Raw genomic sequence first — 22,785 nt, 5'->3', positions numbered from 1 at the left:
GTGGTTGTTGCATCTTTCTTAAGAAATCCTCCTGAAATCCAACAATAAATGGATCTTCTGTTATATTATTTTCTTCTAATAACAGCTTTGCCTTTCATCAGGGGCTAATTTTTTGTAGTACTTCCTTCTAATATAAATGCGGGCAACCAATCAGTACCTGTGACTTTGTCACCAACAGAAATCATCGATATTTTCATATCCTATTACAGTTGTTGCTGGTATCTCAAAATGCCATTTATGTTGACCACCATTTCAAAATGTCAGTAAGTTATCAGGCCCCTGACAAGATCTTGTCATTTAATATGCTAATAAAGAAGCACTGTGGTAGCCAAGTGGCTCCTGGAAAATAAAGCTCTACGCAGCATTTGCTGATTCCCACGGTGTAAATACTCCTACCATTGCCAATTTCGAGGATGGCTGTGTTTAAAGACTGGTTTGCAAATTTCCTGAAAATTTAACAATTAGAAGCAGGGACAAGATGGTTCCAGCACACACTTGGCACAGAAGTGGATTCTCCTGGGCCTGCCTGCCTCCCTCCCTGTATGTACCTCTCTTTCCTAAAACCCTCTGTGGCCTCCGGTATGATGATGTTAATAATAACAATAATAGATTTTAAAAATATACACTAGGGCTTCCCTGGTGGCGCAGTGGTTAAGAATCCGCCTGCCAATGCAGGGAACATGGGTTCGAGCCCTGGTCCGGGAAGATCCCACATGCTGTGGAGCAACTAAGCCCGTGCGCCACAACTACTGAAGCCCGTGTGCCTAGAGCCCGTGCTCTGCAACAAGAGAAGCCATCGCAATGAGAAGCCTGTGCACTGCAACGAAGAGTAGCCCCCACTCACCGCAACTAGAGAAAGCCCGTGCGCAGCAACAAAAGACCCAACGCAACCTAAATAAATAAATAATAAAATAAATAAATTAAAAAAATATATATATACATTAAATCCTTACTCTGTGCCTGGTATATTCATAAGCACATAACATGACTTATATCATTTAATCTACCAACGATCCTGTAAGGCAGATATGATTGGAGTGGTTCTCAATGGGGTGGGGGGAGAGGGGATTTTCACCCCCTAGATACAGTTAGCCATATCTGGAGACATTCTTGATTGTCGTAACTGGGTTTGCTACTGGCATCTAGTGGGTAGATGCTGCTACACATCCTACAATGCACAGGACACACACACAAAACTCAACGTAGAATCATCTAGCCCCAGGTGTCAACAGTGCTGAGGTTGAGAAATCCTGCATTACTGTTAATCCCATTTTAGAGATGGGAAAACTGCATAGAGATGAATTTGCCCAAGCTCACAGAGCTATCACATTGTAAGTTCTCAGTAAAGACTAGTTCCTACTCCCTGACTTTCCCTCACCAGATGTAGGAAGAGGAGCTTCCTGGAAAGAAAGCAGCCTGCTGGGGTTAGTCTTGGCGATGTGGGTCTCATGGAGGCTCAGGCATTACATGCTGGAGGATCCAAACCCAGCCGCTTCTAAAGAATGAGAAGGAGACTTGGCCCCAGAAATGATTTCCAAGGTGTGTCAACCAGGCGGCCCACTGGGCTGACTGCAAAATGTGTTTAAGACAATAAAATGGAAAGGGGAAGTGAGGATTGCTCTTCCACAAATATTTATTAAGCACCTACTAGTACCAGCACTATCTAGGTGCTGGGGATCGTGTAGGAAACAAAACAAAAATGGCTCTCATGGAGTGTACCATCTGGTGGAGGGGACAGGAAAGCAAATTAAAAATGGGTTAAAATAGGGAATTCCCTAGCAGTCCAGTGGTTAGGACTCCGCGTTTTCACTGCCGAGGGCGCAGGTTCAATCCCTGGCTGAGGAACTAAGATCCCACACGCTGCACAGCACGTTCAAAAAAAATAAAAGGGTTAAAATAACTTAAATAGATGCTGTGAAGGAAGCAAGTGAGGTGCTGTGAAAAATAAATTTAGGGGGACTTTCCTTAGACATGGTGGTCCTGGGGGAGTTCCCCCAAAGACGTGACATGTGAGCTAAGACCTGGAGGATGAGAAGACAGCCACGGGAAGAGAGGGGAGAAGGAGGAAGAACAGGAGAGACTAGCAGGGCAGGTGATGGGGGTCCGAGGAGGAAAAGTGGTGGATACATTCTAGTCATCAAAAGGAGGTCACTGTGACTGGAGCACAGAGGAGAGAGGGGAGGAGAAATTCAGGACCTAAGAGGTCAGCCTGGGCCATTCCACTCTGGGCTTTGCAGGACTCTGTCCCATCCACCCTTGTGTGCACAACAGTCAGAATAGGTGTGACACAAAGTAAGCCCCAGGCTAGGAGGGCTGGACTAGTGAGTAGACCTGGGGCTGTGGGGGACCTGTAGGTACCTAGATGGACATCTGGCCCCTCTTCTGCTCCCCCCACCCATGTCCCTTAACCCAACACTTCTGCTGAACCAAGATTCCCAGATGCCAAGACGCAGGACCCTAAACACATGAGTGAGTGTGTGTGTGTGTGTACAATAATGACAATGGTCAAATAATCAAATGGCATTGGGGGAATCTTCAGCTCCAAGGTCATTCACACCTGGGGAACCAACACACCTCTTTTCTGAGAAAGTTGCATTAATAACTAGTCATTTGGGGGGCTTCCCTGGTTGCACAGTGGTTAAGAATCCACCTGCCAATGAAGGGGACACGGGTTCGAGCCTTGGTCTGGGAAGATCCCACATGCCACAGAGCAACTAAGCCCGTGCGCCACAACTACTGAGCCTGCGCTCTAGAGCCCGCGAGCCACAACTACTGAGCCCGCATGCCTAGAGCCCGTGTTCCGCAACAAGAGAAGCCACTGCAATGAGAAGCCCGTGCACCGCAATGAAGAGTAGCCCCCACTCGCCGCAACTAGAGAAAGCCCACACACAGCAACAAAGACCCAATGCAGCCAAAATTAAATAAATAAAATAAATTAATTAAAACAATAATAATAATAATAATTAGTCATTTGGGGAGCTGCAGCCCACTTATGCCTAATCACCCCATTACTGAACAGCAAGGGGATGGGCTGGTGCTTGAGAGCTGGATGAGCTTTGCTGAGCAGGTTAACAGATACAGTACCAAGCTCTGTGTACAGAAGCCCAGAGTTCTGGTACAGGGAGGCTCAGCTCAGAGGGCAGGGGATGGCAGGAAGCTGGGGAGACAGGGAGGTAGAGGAGGAAAGGAAACAGATACCAAGAGAACACTCAGTCTGTGCCAGCTGCTATGTAAAGCTTCACTGTACACCCATTATCTTGTTTGGTCCTTCCAACAACCCATATGGGGGGGGGGTACTATTTTCCCAATTTTCCACTCAAGGACTTTAGACCCAGACAGGGCCAGGAATGGAATCCAGGTCTCTCTTTTCCTTATGCAAATGCCCACCCAAAGTTTGGATTATACCACCAACGGTTCAAGAAGCCTATTTGTCCACTCAGGACATAAATAAGTGAGCAAAGAAGCCATCCATGTGCCCAAGACAAATATGGCTCTGATGTGGGGAAGTAATGCTAAACAGGAGAACTTGCTGGAACTCTCCTGAAACAGTGAATGCCCAGAGGGGGGCAAAGATACTGGGAACTTGGGGACTCATGTCACTGCGTAAAGGGGATAATGTTTTTGAAACTATCAAATGGATCCACCTATTTTGCATCCCCGTGAATCATGATGTTGTGTGTCCCTTCACCCCACCCCACCCCCGCCCCATTCAATCAAGGACATTTATTACCTTAAAAGGAGTGCAGACACCACCTGAAATAAAGAGGTCATAGTTTGGCTTTGAGTCTGTCTGGAGACGGTAGTCTTAAAATCTGGCCATGGGAGGAAAAAAAAAAATAGTTTCTTAATTCCAGAATCTTCTTTTTACATATCAAGGGCAAAGCCTAAATCTGGAGTTTATTATGAGCAATCAGGAGATGGGATTCAGGAAAAGAGGTCAGGAAAGTGCCCACCCCACGAGAAGAAGGTGATCTCTTCTAGAGCTGGAGGTGGACCCAAGGAAGGAGGGAGACTTGGAAACAATGCGAATAGGAGAAAGACATTGACTCGGCCTCAGGGACCCAGTGCCCCTACTTCTCTCACCCCAAAATGGGAAGGTAAGAAACTAGCAATCCCAGTAGGTAAGGGGATAAGGACAGATCAGAAGGAGTTTTGCTTTGTTGAGGCTCTAAGAGGAGACTGTGCCTCAGGATACCCCCATGCCCACCTGGAGCAGCTAAGATGGTGGAGAAAGGTGGGGTAGCCATCAGGATTTAGTCACAGAAATTAGAGCCTCTGCAAGTGCTAGGGGAATAAGATGTTTCATACTGTAAGGACTTACACAGATGTGGGAGGACTTGGGGAAGGGAAGGAAATGAGAGGGGCAGAGAAAGAGGCGCTATTGTGTCTGCTGGAAACACTGACGTGAGTGTTGTAGTGCACAGCAGAGCCTACAGGGAAATCCAAGAAGCTGTTCCTGTCTGCCAAAGGGAGCCCACAAAGGGGGGGCCTCATTGTGGAGGAGTGGTGGCAAAGGAGATGGAGAAAGGAGGATAGACTTGAGAGATGCTTGAAGGTAGGACTGAAAGATGAGTAATGGGAAGGAGAGGGGCCACAGAGGAGCCCAGCTTTCTGGCTTGAGCCCCTGAGTGGACTGAGTGCAACCTACCAACATGGGGATGACAAAGAGGCTGCAACAGGACCAGGACAAAGGTGAGACGAATGAGGTACTGCCTCGGGCACCAGATACAAGGGCATGCCAAAAACTCAGTAATCAAGACAAATAATGTTCTAGTGCAATATTTTTTTAATCAAAATGAATGCCAAAAAAAAATCCATGATGAACAAGATCAGTACTACTGATTTTTTGCCTCAGGCTTCAATATGGCTTGGCACTGTTACTGATCCTGTCTAGATTTAAAATTCTGATATCTTTTTCATTGTGGATTTTTTTTGCATTTATTCCTTTTTTTTTTAATTGGGGCATAGTTGTTTTACAATGTTGTGTTAGTTTCTACTGTATGGTGAAGTGAGGTAGAGTTCCCTGTGCTATACAGCAGGCTCTTACTAGCTATCTATTTTATACATATTACTGTATATACGTCAACCCCAGTCTCCCAATTCATCCACCCCCCCATTCCCTTTTTTTTAAAATATTGCGTTAAAATATTATTTGATGGCCATGTTTTTTGGTGCCCCCTTAAATGTTGAGCCTGGCACGAAGGCCTCACTCTCCGCACCCTAGTCCCAGCCCTAAGGAGTAGGACTGAGAAGAGGAGGTAAACTAAGATTCAGTCTTGGATATATGCAGAGGTTAAATGAGATGGCAGATGTTAAGTGCCTGGACCACAGTAGGTCTCTATGGGTGCCTGGCTCGAATTCACCAGGCCTTACCATTTCAAGGCATGCCAGCTGCCAACACCTGCATTTCCTGCCTGAGGACTGTCTTGGCCACCAAGTGAAACAGGCCAGAAGCACTGGGTAATTAACACCCCTGCAGCAGCCCTCAACCAATAATGATCCACAAGAGTGTAAATACCCCCACTCCTTCACCCTCCAATGGGGTAATTTTGAAGTGTATATGCTACACCATTTCCAGAGTCCCCAGGTGAGATTAAGCTCCATTGTCCACAATGTAACTGGCTTTATAATACACCTCTAAGCTCTGCCCCTTCCCCATCTCACTTCCCTTCCCCACCTCACTTCCCTTCCCTCCTGGTGTTTCCCAGGATCGCCTCCCAAATAAACTCCATGGACTCACATCCTCGTCTCAGAGCCTGTTTCAAGATCCACGTGTGTCCTTTCTTCCCTTACCCTCTTCTCTGTGGAATCATGTAATGTTCTGCATATACTTGGAAGTCTGAGCCTGCCCCCGAAGAGAGACCCCTGACTTCCACACTCTCCCGAGAGGGAAGTCAGTAGGGGGGGTATTTGCCAGCCAGCGCTGGGAGGCCTGGATCTGAAATGGGCTCCACTGTGTTTCTGTAATCTCTGCACCTTGAGTGGAAAAATAATTGGCAGACACCTTTCCTGGCCATTAATTTTTCATAGCCAACACTGAGCCCTTGGGGCAAAAACTGATTGTCTGCTGTTACTGCCAGCCTGGCCCTGAATTCATAACAGGAAGCATGACTCTCCCCCTCACCCTCTTTACAGACAACCTCTCCTCTCCCATGGTTCCATCTCCCACCCACCCACAGAGCCCAAGAGCGGCCAGAGAGGGCTATTGGTGAAGACTAAAGACAAGAAATGACCCGCAATCCAGGGGGACTAAGGGGTTGAGTCAAAAATCATGGAAGGTGGAGACTTTATGCTTCTTTTTTAGGAAAAATTTTTTCAGCATCCACGCTTTTTCCCATGATCTCCATTCACACTTGCAACAACCTTATGCAGTAGGTAGATTATCACGCCCATTTTACAGATGAAGAGGCTCAGAGAAGGGAAGTATGTTAGCTTAGGTGACAAAGAATCTCTCCTTGACCAAACTTTAACCTCTGAACTCTCTTCCCAGCTAGGGCCTGATTTCGAAGCTTCTGTGTTCATCTCTGCTAATATGTACAATTTTTGCAGGAATCCTGCTAAGTTAGTTTCACTAGAGTTCCCCACCCTTGATATCTGATCACAGTCAATATCTGATCAGGTTCCTCATCTTCTACCATCCCTCAGGTGACGACAAATCACCCTGGCCTGCCTTCAGCAAGAATCCTGTTAGGTTGGTTTAACCAGAATCGCCCCTTACTCCTGATGTTTCCTCTTGATAATTTTCCATCTGTCAACCCGACACACCATGCTCTTTGGCTATAAATTACTTGTTTTCCTTATTGTATTCAGAGTTGAGCTAAATCTCTCTCCCTACCACAAAACCCCATTGCAGTAGTCCTTACACTTATCTCAATTTTCCCCCCTGAACTGAGTCTGCTTTCCCGTTTTTTAACAAGGGTGGTGAATAATTTTTTTCTTTAACACAGGTCACAGGATTTGGACCCAGGTCTGTTTGACTCCAAAGACCATTCTCTTCCCAGTGTTATATGCTGTTTTTCCTGAGCACCTACTATGCACCAGGCCCTATGCTGAGCCCAAAGGAGGACAAAGGTGAGTAGGAAACATTGCTTCCCTCTAAGAGAGAGAAATAAAAACCTCCCCATTCTGCCCATTCCCTACCCTAGGGGTCAGCGCCGGGGGCTTGAGCCTTAGAAGGGCAGATCGGAGTAGGCGCAACAGAGATTTAGCCCACAAAGCCAAAGTATGCACTGCCTCACCCTTTACAGAAAACGTTTGCTGACACCTGGTCTACCAGGCTGTGCCCTGCTGATGCACCATCTTAATTACTTCTCAACTCAACTCCACGACTTCATCCTGTAGTTATGTCCATTCTACAGATGAGGAATAAGGCTCAGAGGCACAAGATGACTTGGCACACTGCCAGAAAGGTGAAATCTGGATAATTCCAAAGCCCTCCACCCTTTCCTTCTAGGCACTCCTCCAAGTCACATCCAAAACATTGGTGGCCAAAGTTTTGAAACACTGACATTCACTCTTGAAACAGCCCACAACCCCTACCAGGAGTGGGCCACTGGGCCAGTCCCCTGACCTCTACCCTCCCCTCCTCCAGACATCTGCCAGGCTGCTCCTAGAGCTGAAGCCCATCTGGTCTCCAGCCTTGTATCATGCTTTTCTCCAGCTGGTATCCAAAATCTGAGGCGCCGAGTAATTATTTTTACTGGTTTTACTATTGAACTTTTATGAGAAGGGCAGAGCAACAATCACTGGGGTTGGCATGTCAAGGTGGAGCTGGTGAAGGCAGGGAAGGGGTGGGGGAACTGGGGTGTGCTGCATGACAAAAGCGCCCAGCTCAGTTCACAAGAAACCGTACATCAATCCATTCTTATCAGGGGAAGATGCCTTGAAAACAGAATTGCAAGGGGAGGTAAGTCTACATGCCCGACATGCCCGCGGCAGATGCCGAGCTAGCTGCTTCGTCTTCTCGACACTCACCTCCACAGCCAAGGTTGCAGTGCTGGCAACACCTGCGCCTCTCTGCCCCAGGGCTTGACTTCTGGCTGTAGGAGACAGTTGGCCACTTGGGCAAGCTGGAAGTGGCAGGGAGTGAACGCTCCTGGAAGCAGCCCTCCTCCAACACGGCTGGCCAGCTGATGTACCGCTGCGAAACCTCTCAGTTGCGCAAAGGCCATTCTCTTCGCCAGTCTGCGGTGTGTGCTCTGCACTGGCTCCCAGAGTCCTCAGGGGACTCGGCAGCATTTGGGATCTTCCCGGACCAGGGCTCGAACCCCGAGTTCTCAACCACTGAGCCACCAGGAAAGTCCCCTAGTGGACTATTACAGTGAGACACTGCAGGACACAGCGCCCCCTTCAGGCCTGGAGGGCCAGTTCTCATTTTTGGCAGGATGAGTAGGAAACTCAGGTATGCGGGGTGGGGTGCAGGGCAATGCGGAGAGGCTTAACCTAGGCTCTCTGGAAACAGTACAGTTGGTACGAAGCACTTGATGGTCTTGGTCTTGTTACGTGTCTTTTTTTTTTTTTAATCATTTTTACTGATATATAATCTACATACAAATACATCCATTTTAAGCATCCATTTCAATGAGTTTTGGTAAATGCATACATTTGTGTACACACCACCACACTCATGACATGGAACACTTCCCTCACTCCAGAAAGTTCCTTCCTGCCCCTCTGCAGTCAATCCTCCCCCTCCAAACACCAAGCCCCACAACCTGTCCCTTTAGTTCTGCCTTTTCCAGAACATCATATAAGCGAATTCACACAGCATGTAGATTTTTGAGTCCGGCTCCTTCCACATGGTATAATGCATTAATCTGCATTGTTCCTTTTTATTGCTGAGTAGTATTCTATTTTGTGAATCTGTTTAGCCATTCACCTGGGCTGTTTGTAGTTTGGGGCTATTATGGGCAGAGCTGCTGTGAACATTCACGTACAAGATTTTCCCAGTTTTGGCAAAGATTTTCATTCATTTATTTTAATTACTAAGTAATGCATGAATACACTCTTCCTCTTATAAAAATAATACACAAGTAGGGTCAAAAGAACGACTCCCTTGCACCTTGCACTGGCAATGCTTCTCAAACTTGAATGTGCACACGAATCCCCCGGGAATCTTGTTAAAATGCCTGTTATGATTCAGTAGGTCTGGGGTGGGGTCTGAGATCCTGCCTGCCTAACACACTCTCAGGGAATGCTGATGGGAGGGAGGTCCACAGACCACGCTTTGAGTAGTAAGACCCCAGGCCAGTATTTCCCGAGCATGGTCACTTGACCATCTGCTTTACAATCACGCAGGAGGATGTTAAACATGCAGATTCCCAGGCTCTGCCCCATAGCCACTGACCCCGGCTCTGAGGGATAGAGCCTGCATAGCTTTGAGTTGAAATCATGCTTGCCAATGTCCAAGGATCACTGCTTTGGGACTAGTTTTTGGAGGGCCTGACTGGGTCTGTTTTCACACCGGTTATGTCCCCTGAGCCTCGCAGAGTGCCGGGACCATGCAAGATGCCTTTAAAAAGACTTACTTCCCCTCCCTCTGCTAGGAAGTGGATTTCGTGCGCTGGGCACACCCCTGGATGCTCTCCAGCATGTTCCACTCAACTTCTCTGCCCTACGACGTTAGAGGGTCACCATGCGATGCAGCTTTTGCTGCCAGGGTAAGAGCTGTAGTGATAAGCATGAGCACTGACAAGGCAATCAGCTTCAGCTTAAATTTTTCCAAATAACAGGATGTGGAACTAATGACGGGTAAAATGTCTGCAAGCCAAGCTCAGTGCCAGGTGGAAGAACAGAAACCTACATGCAGCAGCCTCGGGGAACATCTGTGAGGGGACCCAGCATTGCCTCTCATGGGACTCTGACAGGCTTGGAGCCCACAGCACTGGCTGAAGTCTGCTGTGGGTTCTGTAGTCATTCTTTTCGGATTTCCTCCACGGCCTCGTGCTCTTCACCTGACACATGGCCAACTCGGATCTTTCTCATCCGCACTTCTGCCTCCCGGCTGCCCCAGAAATTGGAGCAATGATTCTGAGTCCACCTGCCTATGAGTGCTGGATTTCCATCCTGCTGCCTAGCCTGCTTCCATTCACAAGACAAACATTTTTTGCCACAGTGGGCTATTCCAGGAGCTTCTCGATCCCCGTTTGGTTCCGCACAGCACGAGAGGCAGGGCTGAGTGAGGAATGAGACAGCAACCACCACCTATGCCAACAGCGGCCACAGCTCTTAACTGGCCCAGAGAACAGTATGGCGGCAGCAGCAATGGGCACGTCCAGACAAGCCCAAGGGGGCGAGCTTGGCTCTTAGGGCCGCACCTGAAGAGGACCACAGATGAGTCTCAACACACGAGCAGCCGGCAGCCAAGGTGACGAATGGACTTGAAAGCGGGCCCCAGGAAAGATTTGGCGGAAACTGTAGACATTTAGCCAAAAGAGGCGGCATGAACAGGGAGAGGGTCTGTGTGCTGCCCCCAAACATCTGAAAGACCTATGTGTGGGAAACAGATGTGGTTATTGAACAGTCTCGGAGGCACAATCAGAACCAGTGGGTAGACAGTTCAAGGCAGCAACTTTTTTACTTTCTACAAAGAATTTAATCACAGTGCAAGCTGTCCAAGAATGGACTTGGCTGCCCAGTTAGGCAGTGAACTCTCCATCAGGGGAGGTGTTCAAGTAAGGGCCAGAAAACCTCTGGGTAAGGGCTTGACAATTAGAAGATTTGGATTCAGGGACCTTCAAAGACCTTGTCACTGAGCTGCAAGAGGCATGGACGAGGCAGCAGGTGGAATTTATCTACCACTGTAATAACAAATAGCCACCAGGTGGCGACAGAGCCACATCTTCCCAGCCAAGGAGCAATTAGCTTACAGAAAACCATTTGGAAGCAAACACAGTTAACTAATGGATTCAAATCAACATTCATGGGCAAAAACTATGAATCAAGTCCTCAGTAGACCTTTAGTCCCCAGCAGGACCCAGAGGGCTCCAGGTCAAGTAAGTTACAATTTTCTTTGCGAGAGATTTATTATCTTTTTTTTTTTTAATTTTCCATTGAGGTACCACACACATACAGCAAGGTACACAAATCGTAAGCGTACAGCTTAATGAATTCTCACAGAGTACACCGTGTAACTAGCACCCAGCTCAAGAAACAAAATATGACCAGAATCCCAGAAGCCTCCTCTCTAGTCACTCCCCGGACTCCTGGTCCTAACTTCTAACACCATAGCCTAGTTTTGGTTGTTTTTTTCAGTTTTACATACATGGAATCATAGAGTATGGATTCCCGTGCATCTTGCTTAGAGGGTTACATCGTTGTGAGAGCCACTGATTTTGCTGTGTATGGTTGTGATTCCTTCTCGTTGCTGTGTGAATAAACCACAACTGATTTGTCCATTCTCCTGTTGATGGCATCTGAGTGATTTCCAATTTGGGGGCTGCTACACATTATGCTGCTATGAATTTCTAGCACGTTCCCTAAGGAGAGCATATGTACATGGTTCTGTTGGGTGTGGAGCTGTTAGGTCATGGGGTAACACTAGCAGCTTTCACCTTTAGTAGACCCTACCAACCAGTCTTCCAAAGCAACTGTATTAATTTGCATTCCTACTGACAATGTATGAGAATTCTGGCGTCTCCATAGCCACCCCAGCCTTCTCTCTCTGTCTAGATAAGTTTGGGTGGAGGAAGTGTGGGATCTGGAGTGGACATCTCTGCACACCTCTCAGCCCTCAGAGGGGGTGAGTGTATGGGCAACACGAGTGGGTGAGCATGAGCCAGAAGGAGGAAGATTCCATCCCACCAGCATGTCCCAATGAGCCCTTCAGTGCGGGTATCTGCTGGACAGACAGCCTCATTTCCTGGGCTCTGAACAATTACCACGCTGAGCACTTACTGTGGGCCTGGCACTTTCCTCCATACTGGGGATACAGCAGTGAAGAAACAGACGACATCCCTGTGCTAATGACACTTATGCTCTAGTGGGGGTGGGGAGAGAGTAAATAAATACATGTCACATGGTCAAAGTTTGATAAAGAAAAATACAACAGGGTAAGAAAGTACAGGGAGGGATGCTGTTTTAAAGTGGATGATCACCATATCACCACACACCTGTCGGAATGGCTATGATCAAAAAGTGAGGATGCGGGGAGAAGGTGGGAGTGTAAATTGGTGCAGCCACTATGGAGACAATGTGGAGGTTCTTTAAAAAATTAAAAATAGACTTATTATATGATCCAGCAATTCCACTTCTGGGTATACAGTATATCCAAAAGAAATGAAAGTGCTGTCTCAAAGAGATAACTGTACTCTCACGTTCACTGCAGCGTTAGTCACAGTAGCCAACACATAGAAACAACTTAAGTGTTCATCAATGAAAGAATGGATAAAGAAAACGTGGGGGGGCCTTCCCTGGTGGCGCAGTGGTTGAGAATCTGCCTGCCAATGCAGGGGACACGGGTTCGAGCCCTGGTCTGGGAAGATCCCACATGCCGCGGAGCAACTAGGCCCGTGAGCCACAACTACTGAGCCTGCGTGTCTGGAGCCTGTGCCCCGCAACAAGGGAGGCCGCGATAGTGAAAGGCCCACGCACCGCGATGAAGAGTGGCCCCCACTTGCCGCAACTAGAGAAAGCCCTTGCACAGAAACAAAGACCCAACACAGCCAAAAATAAATAAAATTAATTAATTAATTTTTTAAAAAAAACGAAAACGTGGGGAGGGACTTCCCTGGCAGTCCAGTGGTTAAGACTCCACACTTCCACTGCAGGGGGCGCAGGTTTGATCCCTGGTCAGGGAATTAAGATCCTATGTGCCTCACTGCGTGGCCAAAATAAATAAATAAATAAATAAATGTGAGGAATGTGATATATACACACACACAATGGAACGTTATTCAGCCATAAAAAAGAAGGAAACCCTGCCTTTGGCTACAACATAGGTGGACCTTGAGGGCATTACACTAAGCCACGTAAATCAGACAGAGAAAGACAAATACTGCGTGTTCGCACTTATACACAGAATCCAAAAAAGTCGAACTTATAGAAACAGGGTAGAATACTGGTTGACAGGGGCTGGGGAGTGGGAGAAATTGGGAGATGTAGGTCAAACGTTACAAACTCCCAGCTCTAAGATGAATAAGTTCTGGAGAATCTCATATACAGCATGGTGACTATAATTAATAATTAACAATACTGTATTAACAACTTGAAAGTTGTTAAGGGAGTAGACTTTAAAAATTATCACCACACACACCCCCCAAAAATGGTTACTAAGTGAGGGGATGGAGGTGTTAACTAACCTTATTGTGGTAATCATTTTGCAACGTATACATGTATCAAATCATCACATTTTACATCTTAAACTTACATGTATTATATGTCAATACTATCTCAATAAAACTGGGGAAAAATAAAATAAAGTGAGTGGTTAGAGGAGTGATAAGGTGATTTTGAGCAGAAACCAGAAATGAGGGAACAAACCATTGGAAAAGAGAGCTCCAGATACGGGGAGATGGTCAGGGCAAAGGCCCTGTGGTGGGTGGGAGCTTGGCACATTCAAGGCACAGTAAGAAGCAAGTGGGAGGAGGAGTAAGGAATGCTAGGAGAGGATTAGCAGGGACATGATTGGGTAGGACTCACCCCCACGGATGCTCAAAGACAACCACAAACCCTTATACACATATATGTTCATATATAGGGTTGAGGCTTGGGGTGATTGTTGTTGTTTATAAGAATAGGATCATGCATATATTAAAACTAGCCTTTCTCATTTAACAACATACCACAGGCATCTTTACAAGTCCCTAACATGGACCAGGGGTAGGCAAACTTTTTCTGTGAAGAACCAACTAGTTTATATCTTAGGCTTTGCGGGCAGTCTCTGCTACTCAATACCGCTGTTGTGGCTTAAAAGCAGACACTAGGTAAGTAAGAGGGTGTGGCGGTGCTCTAATAGAACTTTATTTACAAAACCCGAAAGCAGGCCTGATTTGGCCTGGGGCCACAGTTTGCCACAGTCATTGCACTCCACCCTCTTGAGTTGCCATGTTTTCCCAAAATCCATTCAAATTGACAGCCTCTGGAATGATAAATTTTTCAAACATAAGACAGCCTATCAGAATCCAGCTTACATCACTTCAAAGCTTGGGAAATACTTTTGGTTTCCAAAAGTAAGACTACCCCCTGGATTGAAAATCACAACTATGCCCTGCTCCAGACTGTACTTTATAATCTGGGTAATTATGGATTTGAAGTTATTAACTCTCTTCTGTATCAGATTGAGGCTCCTCTCCCTCTCTTTCTGACAGACTCCTGTCAGCGCTCCACAACTTTCAAATGAGCAGTGATCTTTATCTGCCACCATGTTTATAGACACTTCAGACATCACCACATGCTGTACATCCATCATTTCTCCTTTGAGTTGTTCCTCCAAAATATCAACAGAGGTGAGTTAGATTATCAGCAAGACTCCACAGAAAGCTGATGGCCCAACACTCCCTTCAATGAAGCTATTTGAGACTGTTTCCTCTTAGGCAATTCAAATTTTTTGTTAAGAGTAGCCAGTGGGCGGTACTTCCCTGGCGGTCTAGTGGTTAGGACTCCGTGCTTCCACTGCAGGGGACATGGTTTCAATCCCTGGTCGGGGAACTAAGATCCTGCATGCTGCTGCGTGGTGCAACCAGAAAAAAAAAAAAAAAAAAAGGAGTAGTCACTGGGCTCTGGAGAAAGAGAGGTGAGAGAGTGTGGAGGACAACGTCAGCTGCATCTTTCTCTTTGGGCAAATGAACTGAAAGGAGAGAGGAGGCAACACCCCACTCCCCATATGCTTCTTACTAAGTACCACCCCATTACCTTCCCAAAAGGAATGTTCAGAGTGGCATTTCCTGGTTCACCTCTTGCCAACAATGAATTTTTGCGTGGCTTTTGGGGGATCTTAGTTCCCCAACCAGAGATCGAACCTGGGCCCTAAGGCAGTGAAAGCATGGAGTCCTAACCACTGGACAGCCAGGGAATTCCCCTCCAACAATGAATTTTAACTAACTTTAAAATACTGACAATTCAATGAAGAGTGAAAAAAAATGTTATCCCATTAATTCTTCTTTCCCTAATTACTATATGCCACACACACAATTTTTTTAAGATCCACCTATATATTTTACTTATCTAACTTTAAGCACAGACACTGTAGCCTCTACCATCAGATGCCAGTTATTAACACTCCCCCTCCCCTAGTTGTGACAGCCAACAGACCCCCAGACTTTGCCAAATGTCCCCTGATGGGGGCAAAATCGCCCCCTTTCAACCAGAAGCTGTAGAATATCAAGGCTGCCCCGCTCACGAAGAGCTGGAATATACGGAGATACCTAAACAGCCAGTATTATCTCCGTGATGCCATTTCCTTTCAGCTTGTGTGACACCATGCCCTCCAGCTCTTTTTCCCACCTCTCTGGTCACTTCTTCCCAGCACCTTTTCCTGAACTGAAGTTTCAGAGGACTCCAGGGTCTTCTGCTCTCCACTTAAACTTATTCCTCTGTGGTTTTCATCTAGTTCTCCTGCTTTAACTGGCATCTCTAGTGATAGACTCCAAAATGTGCGTTTCTGCCACCTAGATAAGATGCCTTCCAAACCAATGGGGGAAGGGATCGCTTTGGGACAACAGACTCTCCACAGTGGGGAGAAAATGAGCGTACCTCTGTGGCAGGACTGCCAGGTCTTGCTCAACTTTCTTGGGCCAGAGGCCTTGGTCCTGCTCCTTTCGTCGGCAATTACAGCGAGCGTGGGACTGCCATATACACCTCAATCTATAGGTGACTCCAGGTGCCAGTGCTCCAAGAAAGACCCATGGAAGGAGAGGTGGACGTACAGGGAGGCGGTGAAGTGAGACCACGATGACGGCTGTGAGACCACGATGACGGCTGTGAGACCAAGAGGGATAGAAGCCAGCAGGGCTGTGCGCGCCCAGCCGGGCCCCCACGACCTCGGAGCGCAAACCTCGGACGCTGTGGAAAAAGGCACCTAATCGACTTTGTCCGAAGGCACCTTCCCCACCAGCCGAGCGTGAGCCGAACGACCCGCGGAGAAATTTCGAGCCTCGTTTCCCGGGACCAATCGGAGACCGCGGAGGCCTATTATGACAACCTCGAGAACCAATGAAAAAAGGGATTCTCCTAGCGCCAGTCCCGGAGAGATCACACAGAGGAACGGTTCGTTTTTTTATTTTAAGTACAAATTAGAAAACAAGTCCGCGGCTGGAGACAGAATACGACGTTTACAAGGATGTGTGGAGAAAATTCGATGAGCTGGTAGAACCTCACTTCCCCGAAACTTGGCGGGCGAAGAACTCGCAAGTCACCCTCGCGCCCAGCGCTCCGGCTTAAAGCGCGGGAGGGTAGGTGCAGCGCGCTGACGCCACACGCTGGGCCCCACCCCCAGCCGCCCGCCCTTATAGCGTAGCCCAGGCGCGCGCGCACCATTGTGTGGCTGGACTCGGCCGCCGCTGCGGTGGGTGGTGTGTGTCCGGGCCCTCGCTGTCCCCGCACCCGCACCGCGGCTTCTGTCTTGCGGTCCGCCGTTCGACAGCCAGCCCTCGGGCCCCTCGCCCGCCGCGGACATGCCGCGCGTCTACATAGGACGCCTTAGCTACAACGTCCGGGAGAAGGACATCCAGCGCTTTTTCAGTGGCTATGGCCGCCTTCTCGAAATAGACCTTAAAAATGGGTGAGTCGGGACTGGGTGCCCACGTCCGCCCGCAGCGCCCCGGGCCTGCGGCGGCAGGGCCCGTCGGAAGGAGGAGACGACCAAGGCCGCGGCGCCGCGTGGCAGGGCCGCCAAGATGGCGGCGGCGCGGGGCTGCGGGAGCGCGCGGGGGGAGCGGGGGCGCGCACGCGCGCGCCCCCGGCCTAACGACTCCCGCCGGTCTCCCGCCCTCGCACCGCCCCCCAGGTACGGCTTCGTGGAGTTCGAGGACTCCCGCGACGCCGACGACGCCGTTTACGAGCTGAACGGCAAGGAGCTCTGCGGCGAGCGCGTGATCGTGGAGCACGCCCGGGGCCCGCGCCGCGATCGTGACGGCTACAGCTACGGAAGCCGCAGTGAGTCCCACCCCCGCGCGCTCCGCGTCCTTGGGACCCCGGGGGGCGGGCGCAGGCTTAGGGGGGGCGGGGTGGGGCCTCCCAGCCGGGCAGGCGCGGTGGCCGGGGTCGTTTGACTCGGGTGTCCCTGGGGCCCGCTGCCTTCGCGCCTGCCCGGGGAAGACACGGGACGCCGGAGCGCGGGGATTGGGTGGTGGGTTTTGCTTAGCCAGGGTTTGGGTGTTTGGGGGCGGGGTTGCTAAGTTGGGAGGGACTGACGTGCTGGGCCCCCGTCAGCACTGTCGTGGGCTCTGCCTACGGAGGAAGTGAGGGATGGCTGTATTTGTTGCATGCCCCTTACTTACCTGTCAGTGCATTAGCTGGGAATGTGAATGATTTAGCCTAGAAGTTTGGGGACAGGCTGGGGTGGAGGTGGGGTCGGGGCGGGAAAGGGGGTGGGTTAAGAGTAGGTTTTAGTGTTATTCAAATTGGCGGGGGCCAAAGGAAATATTCCTTAGAAGTAATGTGGTAGTCTACCACAAAGTAGATTTAAATGAGCTTTATGCTGTATTTGAACTAGTTGGGGCATGTTATTGGGAGGAGGTGGGGGGATTTTTGGTTATGTTAAATGTTTGATGTTGAAATTGTTGCATGTTGAATTCAAACTTTTTAACAAGTCCTTGATGTTTCAATTTGAAAGTGACCAATGGGGCTGAGGCTGTGTCCACTGAGGCTAAGATGACTGCCTTTCCTGATTGGCCTTGGCTTTTCCATACATTGTGTGACCCTTGCCCTATGACCCTTTGGCTGACCTTACCGGAAGCCATGACGACAGCAGCCTTTTGCCATTAGACGCAGGGTGATGGTGAGGATTCCAAGGGTTAGACAAAACTGGTTAATCTGAACTAGGTGACTGTTACCTTGCGTGTTTTGTGGCCAAACCACCACCAAAAACCTCACACTGTGATGTAAGTACTTAGTGTAACTAGTAAACATTTTTGTAAAATGTAGAAATGCATGTAATCAGTTAAGTTTTATATTTTACAATGTTCTGTAAAATAAAACTTAGCGAGGTAAATTGAATAAAGGAGCAGTCACTTTCTAACAGAATGTAGGAGAGTTTAGTTGGATTTAGTCTATTTGACTTGCCCTTAATTTAATTTATGGCAAATCACAACTGTATCAAAGGTTTAGCAATATAGTAGCAAAGTCCTACTCCAGTAAATAAAAGTTGATATGTTTGTACTAACTTTCAAAAACATGTATCCCTATCATTACAAAGCATCTAATTGTTCTCTTCATGTGATAAAGGTGGTGGAGGTGGATACAGCAGTCGGAGAACCTCTGGCAGAGACAAATATGGACCACCTGTACGCACAGAATTCAGGCTTATTGTAGAAAATCTTTCTAGTCGTTGCAGTTGGCAAGATTTAAAGGTAAGTGCTATAATGTGAGATAAAAAAGATATGACTAATGGTTAAAAGGTAGGGTTTTGTATTGCTCTTTTATTTCTGAGAATTGGATTTAACGCATAGTTTTTTCTTTAGATTTCTGGGTCTGACCAGTCTTGTTGCTCTTTTAGGATTTCATGAGACAAGCAGGTGAAGTAACCTATGCGGATGCTCACAAAGAACGCACAAATGAAGGCGTCATTGAGTTTCGCTCCTACTCTGACATGAAGCGTGCTTTGGATAAGCTGGATGGTACGGAAATCAATGGGAGAAATATTAGACTAATTGAAGATAAACCACGAACAAGCCACAGGCGGTCTTATTCTGGAAGCAGATCAAGGTAACTTATTGACGTATGTGGAGAAGGGAGGAAACAGTATTTGCCACAAATAAAGGAAAATTCAAACAGCAGTATTTCAATTGCTGCTTAATTGAAATTAGGTCAGTTCTTAAGTTTCTTTTGTTGCATCATTGGAGCAATTAAGGTTTTTTTGTTGGTTTGTCTGTTTTTCATAAATTGTTCAAACATTCACGTCAAGACGTCTTGAGATAAAGATTTATTGATTTATTGTCACGTTTCTTGTTACAGGTCACGGTCTAGAAGAAGGTCACGAAGTAGGAGTCGTAGGAGCAGCCGCAGTAGATCTCGAAGTATCTCAAAAAGTCGCTCCCGGTAAATGTGTCCTTGAGTGTTTTTCTGAATTACATACTTTATAGAGTGCTTATATGTTTGGCAAGGTACTGAAAAAAAATCTGGCTTTTATTGTCTAGATCCAGGTCTCGGAGCAAAGGTCGATCACGTTCTCGTTCAAAAGGCAGGAAATCTAGATCAAAAAGCAAATCTAAACCTAAGTCTGATCGAGGCTCCCGTTCGCGCTCTCGGAGCAGATCGAAGGATGAATATGAGAAGTCTCGAAGCAGGTCTCGTTCTCGATCTCGTTCCCCCAAAGAAAATGGGAAAGGTGATATAAAGTCAAAATCCAGATCAAGGAGCCAGTCTCGTTCCAATTCACCCCTACCTGCTCCACCCTCAAAGGCCCGTTCTGTGTCCCCTCCACCAAAAAGAGCTTCAAGATCCCATTCTAGATCTCATTCAAAGTCAAGGTCACGATCCAGATCGAGTTCCAGAGATTAATCCAGAACTCTACATTCTTTGCACACTATTACGGAACACTTTCCTACTTGCTTAGGCAGTTACTCTTCCACATTTGTACTTGGCCTCTTCTGCAAGAAGAATCTCCCGAAAACAGGGGCATACAAAAATTGGATTTGTAGCCAAATTTGATGAAAAAGATGAGGTTCTAAAGAAATGGCATGAAGTCAAAGATCCTCTCCCTTTGTAGAATTAAGATAACTTTGATTTTATAGCTTTTGAGCTAAAATAACTTTTGTAAAGATTAAGCTCATTTAGATTTTTTTTTTAAGTATTTCAGCAGGATCTGCTGCAAGGGTTTCTGTCATTGTTATATTTGTTTGCTTAATTTTAAATTAACCGTTTCAAGCTTTGAACACTTAAGGCTTTAGAGGGAGAACCCAATTTCCAATTATGTTGGCTTTTTATAAAGCTTGAGTTATGTAAGATTTCAATAAAACTTTGCTACCAAGATGATTGCCTTATTGAATAGGTCACTCTTAAATTCCTTTAAATATTGATTATCTGCTACCTGTGGAAATAATGTAAATTCTACTTAAGTGTAAAACAAGGCAAGTCTCAGACCAGCAATAAATTATTCAATTTGGATAACATTATTTTGTCCTGTTATTCAAATTTGCCAACGTCATATTGGCCCCTTAAACAGGTTAAGTTAAAAATAAAAGATTTTATAGTTGATCTGTTACACAATTTTGCCTAAATTAATAGATTTTTTAAATAATGAAACCTTTTTCAAACTTAACTTGATTGAACTCTTCAAAAAATAGTTCCTGTTACTTGGGATCTTATCTAGCCTGGTAATCCCACTTTCTGGAAGTGGTCGTTGTAATTAGTGTTTTGTTAGAATAAGGTTCCGTGGTCTTTAATGTTTGTTATGTAAAAATGGAAGTAACCTTTCTTTGATCAGAAATTTGGTGTGTTATTCAAAATGGAAAAGCAAATATTTCATTTTCTACTGAAAGATCCTTAACAGGCACTTAAAACAGATCGCTTGATAAATCAGTTTTACTGATTAAAGTAAAATTCCACCTAACAGTCAGTCCCCTTTAGTTAGTGGGGTTCTGTGATAATTGGTTAGATCATCCTTGTAAAACTTTATGTGGTTGGCTTGGAAAAAATTTAAACGGGTTAACCCTAAACTTTTGTACTTCATCATGAAGGGTAGTGAATACTGTGGAAACCAAATTTGATAATACTGCAAATTTGTAGGAGTTACTGGGTTACCAATTAGTCCATACATCCGTTAAGCCTAGTTAGTTGAGATTGCAGTTTGAGAAATGAATTACCTTATATATATATAACTCTTTCTCCAGATTCTTTAAATAAGGTAATTTCATTAAAAGCACTCATTAATCTTAGTCTGAAATCAAGATGTAGGTTATATGGCTCAGCTTTAACATCTTCCTGGGAGCTGTCACTCTATATAAGGTGTTAAGGGCTGGGTAGTGTTAGGGTGTGGTGGGTGCCACTCATTGTGCTGCAGGGGGGACTAGAAAGCATCATAATCTAGAGTTGGTTTGTAGGTTTAGATAATCCAGAAGCCAAGCCTAATAAAATTGAGACAGCGTGGAAAAGGTTGAGTCAAAGGCCTAGATGCCAAAATGACACTGTAACTGCTAGTGTTTGCTCATGTAGAAAGACTTGTTCTAATAATTTCTGGGCTTCCTGTTACGAAATCTTAGAGCCTAATCTTAGGAACATAGTGCCCCAGAAGGTTGATGCTTCTTCCAAGACCTTATTTTCTTTAATGCTTTTGATATTTTTTTTTTAGATGTTTATAAGAAATATGGTTTGTTTGGGTTTTTTTTTTTTTTTCAATATAAACTTCAGATTTTGAGAGAAGAAACTGGTGTCTGTAATTATAGTTCATTGTTTTGCCTCTTTGAAAGAACAAAAGTTAGGACTCTTACATGAGGAAGCAAGCCTCCACTGCCTTTCAAATTACGTTTAAGGACAAGTTACTTTGAAGAATTGGCTTTGACCAAAGTTCTCTTGTTTTCAGCGAAAGAACGAAGGCTTTTAAAATGAAAGAGGGGAGTACTAAAATGTGAAATTAGGCTTTCTAAAAGTATGCAGCATCCTTCAACTGGGCTTTCTTGTGTCGAGAATTCCATCGCATGGTAATAGGTTTGTTTGCATTGTTAGCTGCCCCCCACCCCGTGGGTAACTGTATAGGTAAATGTCTGCACCCATAAGAATTTAGCAGCAAAGGCCAACTTATTAAAATTCTGGTTCCTGTCCCACACCTGTGGACCTACATCATTGGACGTGTTAAACCACTGTATTTATAACACTGGCCCACTTGACCAGTGAAATGTTTAGTTCCTTGCTAACTTTTAAGTAGAATTTGAGTCTCTACAACTTGCCACATGTTCCTCTGTGGCTAAATGGAGTATTAACCTGGTGGAGAGCAAAATAGAAGTGAATGATAACTGGATCCCCCTTTCTTTTACGTGGTAGTGTGTTGACATGCCGTAGTGCCTTTATGGCCAGTTCGAGTCCTTCCTGCTCCTATGACTTAACGTTCCACTCCTGTGTTGTTACCATCTTTTCTCTTGGTATCTTCTTTCTCCCACTTTGTTAACCTGCTTTGTGCTTTATTGCTTCAATAAAATGTTCACTGAGGGAAAGGCTTGTTTTGAGTTTATTGTGTATTCCCACTTAGCGCCAAGTATTTGGCAGACGGTTTTTTGAATTGGAGTTGCCATTGGCAAGTTTCATTCCTGATTTGAGTATGAGAAAAGGTCTTGTTTTCAGCTCCTCAGAAACATGAGGTTAGGCTCTACATAGTAGATGGTTTAACTGGGGCAGGTACTTAGCATTCGTGCTTCGGTGTCATCCGCGAAGTGGTAGGGATAACCCCTCATGGGTGGTGAAGATGAAAGGTTAATATGTGAGAAGTACTTAGAACAATACCATAATGAGTGAGTATGCTGTTACGAAGGACTAAACATGGTAAGTCTCTCGTATTGCCCTGCTTTAGTTTTCACATAGAATTTACCCATTGTTACCTTGTAGGAGTTTGAACATTTTCTGTGACAATTACTCAGATAAACTAGGGAGTTCTAACACTATTTGCCCAGACTTCTCCAGTCGTAATTCCTATGCGCT

The 22,785-nt window shown here is 46.2% G+C and overlaps 1 protein-coding gene and 1 long non-coding RNA gene across 5 annotated transcripts in view; one reads left to right on the top strand and one right to left on the bottom strand.

Annotated features, from left to right (window-relative positions):
- The window catches only part of LOC309645381, a 153,330-nt gene extending 137,024 nt beyond the window's left edge, over window positions 1-16,306 (bottom strand). For all 4 annotated transcript variants that reach the window (XR_014254843.1, XR_014254844.1, XR_014254845.1 and 1 more), the window contains exon 1: window positions 7,975-16,306. This is a non-coding gene — a long non-coding RNA (uncharacterized lncRNA). The remainder of the gene's footprint in view (window positions 1-7,974) is intronic.
- A 170-nt stretch (window positions 16,307-16,476) lies between these two features.
- On the top strand, window positions 16,477-22,304 carry SRSF6 (serine and arginine rich splicing factor 6). Its single transcript, XM_082430321.1, has 6 exons — window positions 16,477-16,717; window positions 16,943-17,091; window positions 18,382-18,506; window positions 18,653-18,861; window positions 19,111-19,194; window positions 19,293-22,304. The coding sequence occupies exons 1-6, from the start codon at window positions 16,611-16,613 to the stop codon at window positions 19,654-19,656; spliced, it is 1,038 nt and encodes a 345-aa protein (XP_082286447.1). The 5' UTR covers window positions 16,477-16,610; the 3' UTR covers window positions 19,657-22,304.
- The last annotated feature ends 481 nt before the right edge of the window (window positions 22,305-22,785 follow it).

The sequence above is a fragment of the Balaenoptera physalus genome (assembly GCF_965194825.1).
Source record: "Balaenoptera physalus genome assembly, chromosome: 16".
Taxonomy (NCBI): domain Eukaryota; kingdom Metazoa; phylum Chordata; class Mammalia; order Artiodactyla; family Balaenopteridae; genus Balaenoptera; species Balaenoptera physalus.
The sequence above is the reverse complement of the archived record's forward strand: the minus strand, read 5'-3'. Positions and strand labels throughout refer to the sequence as shown.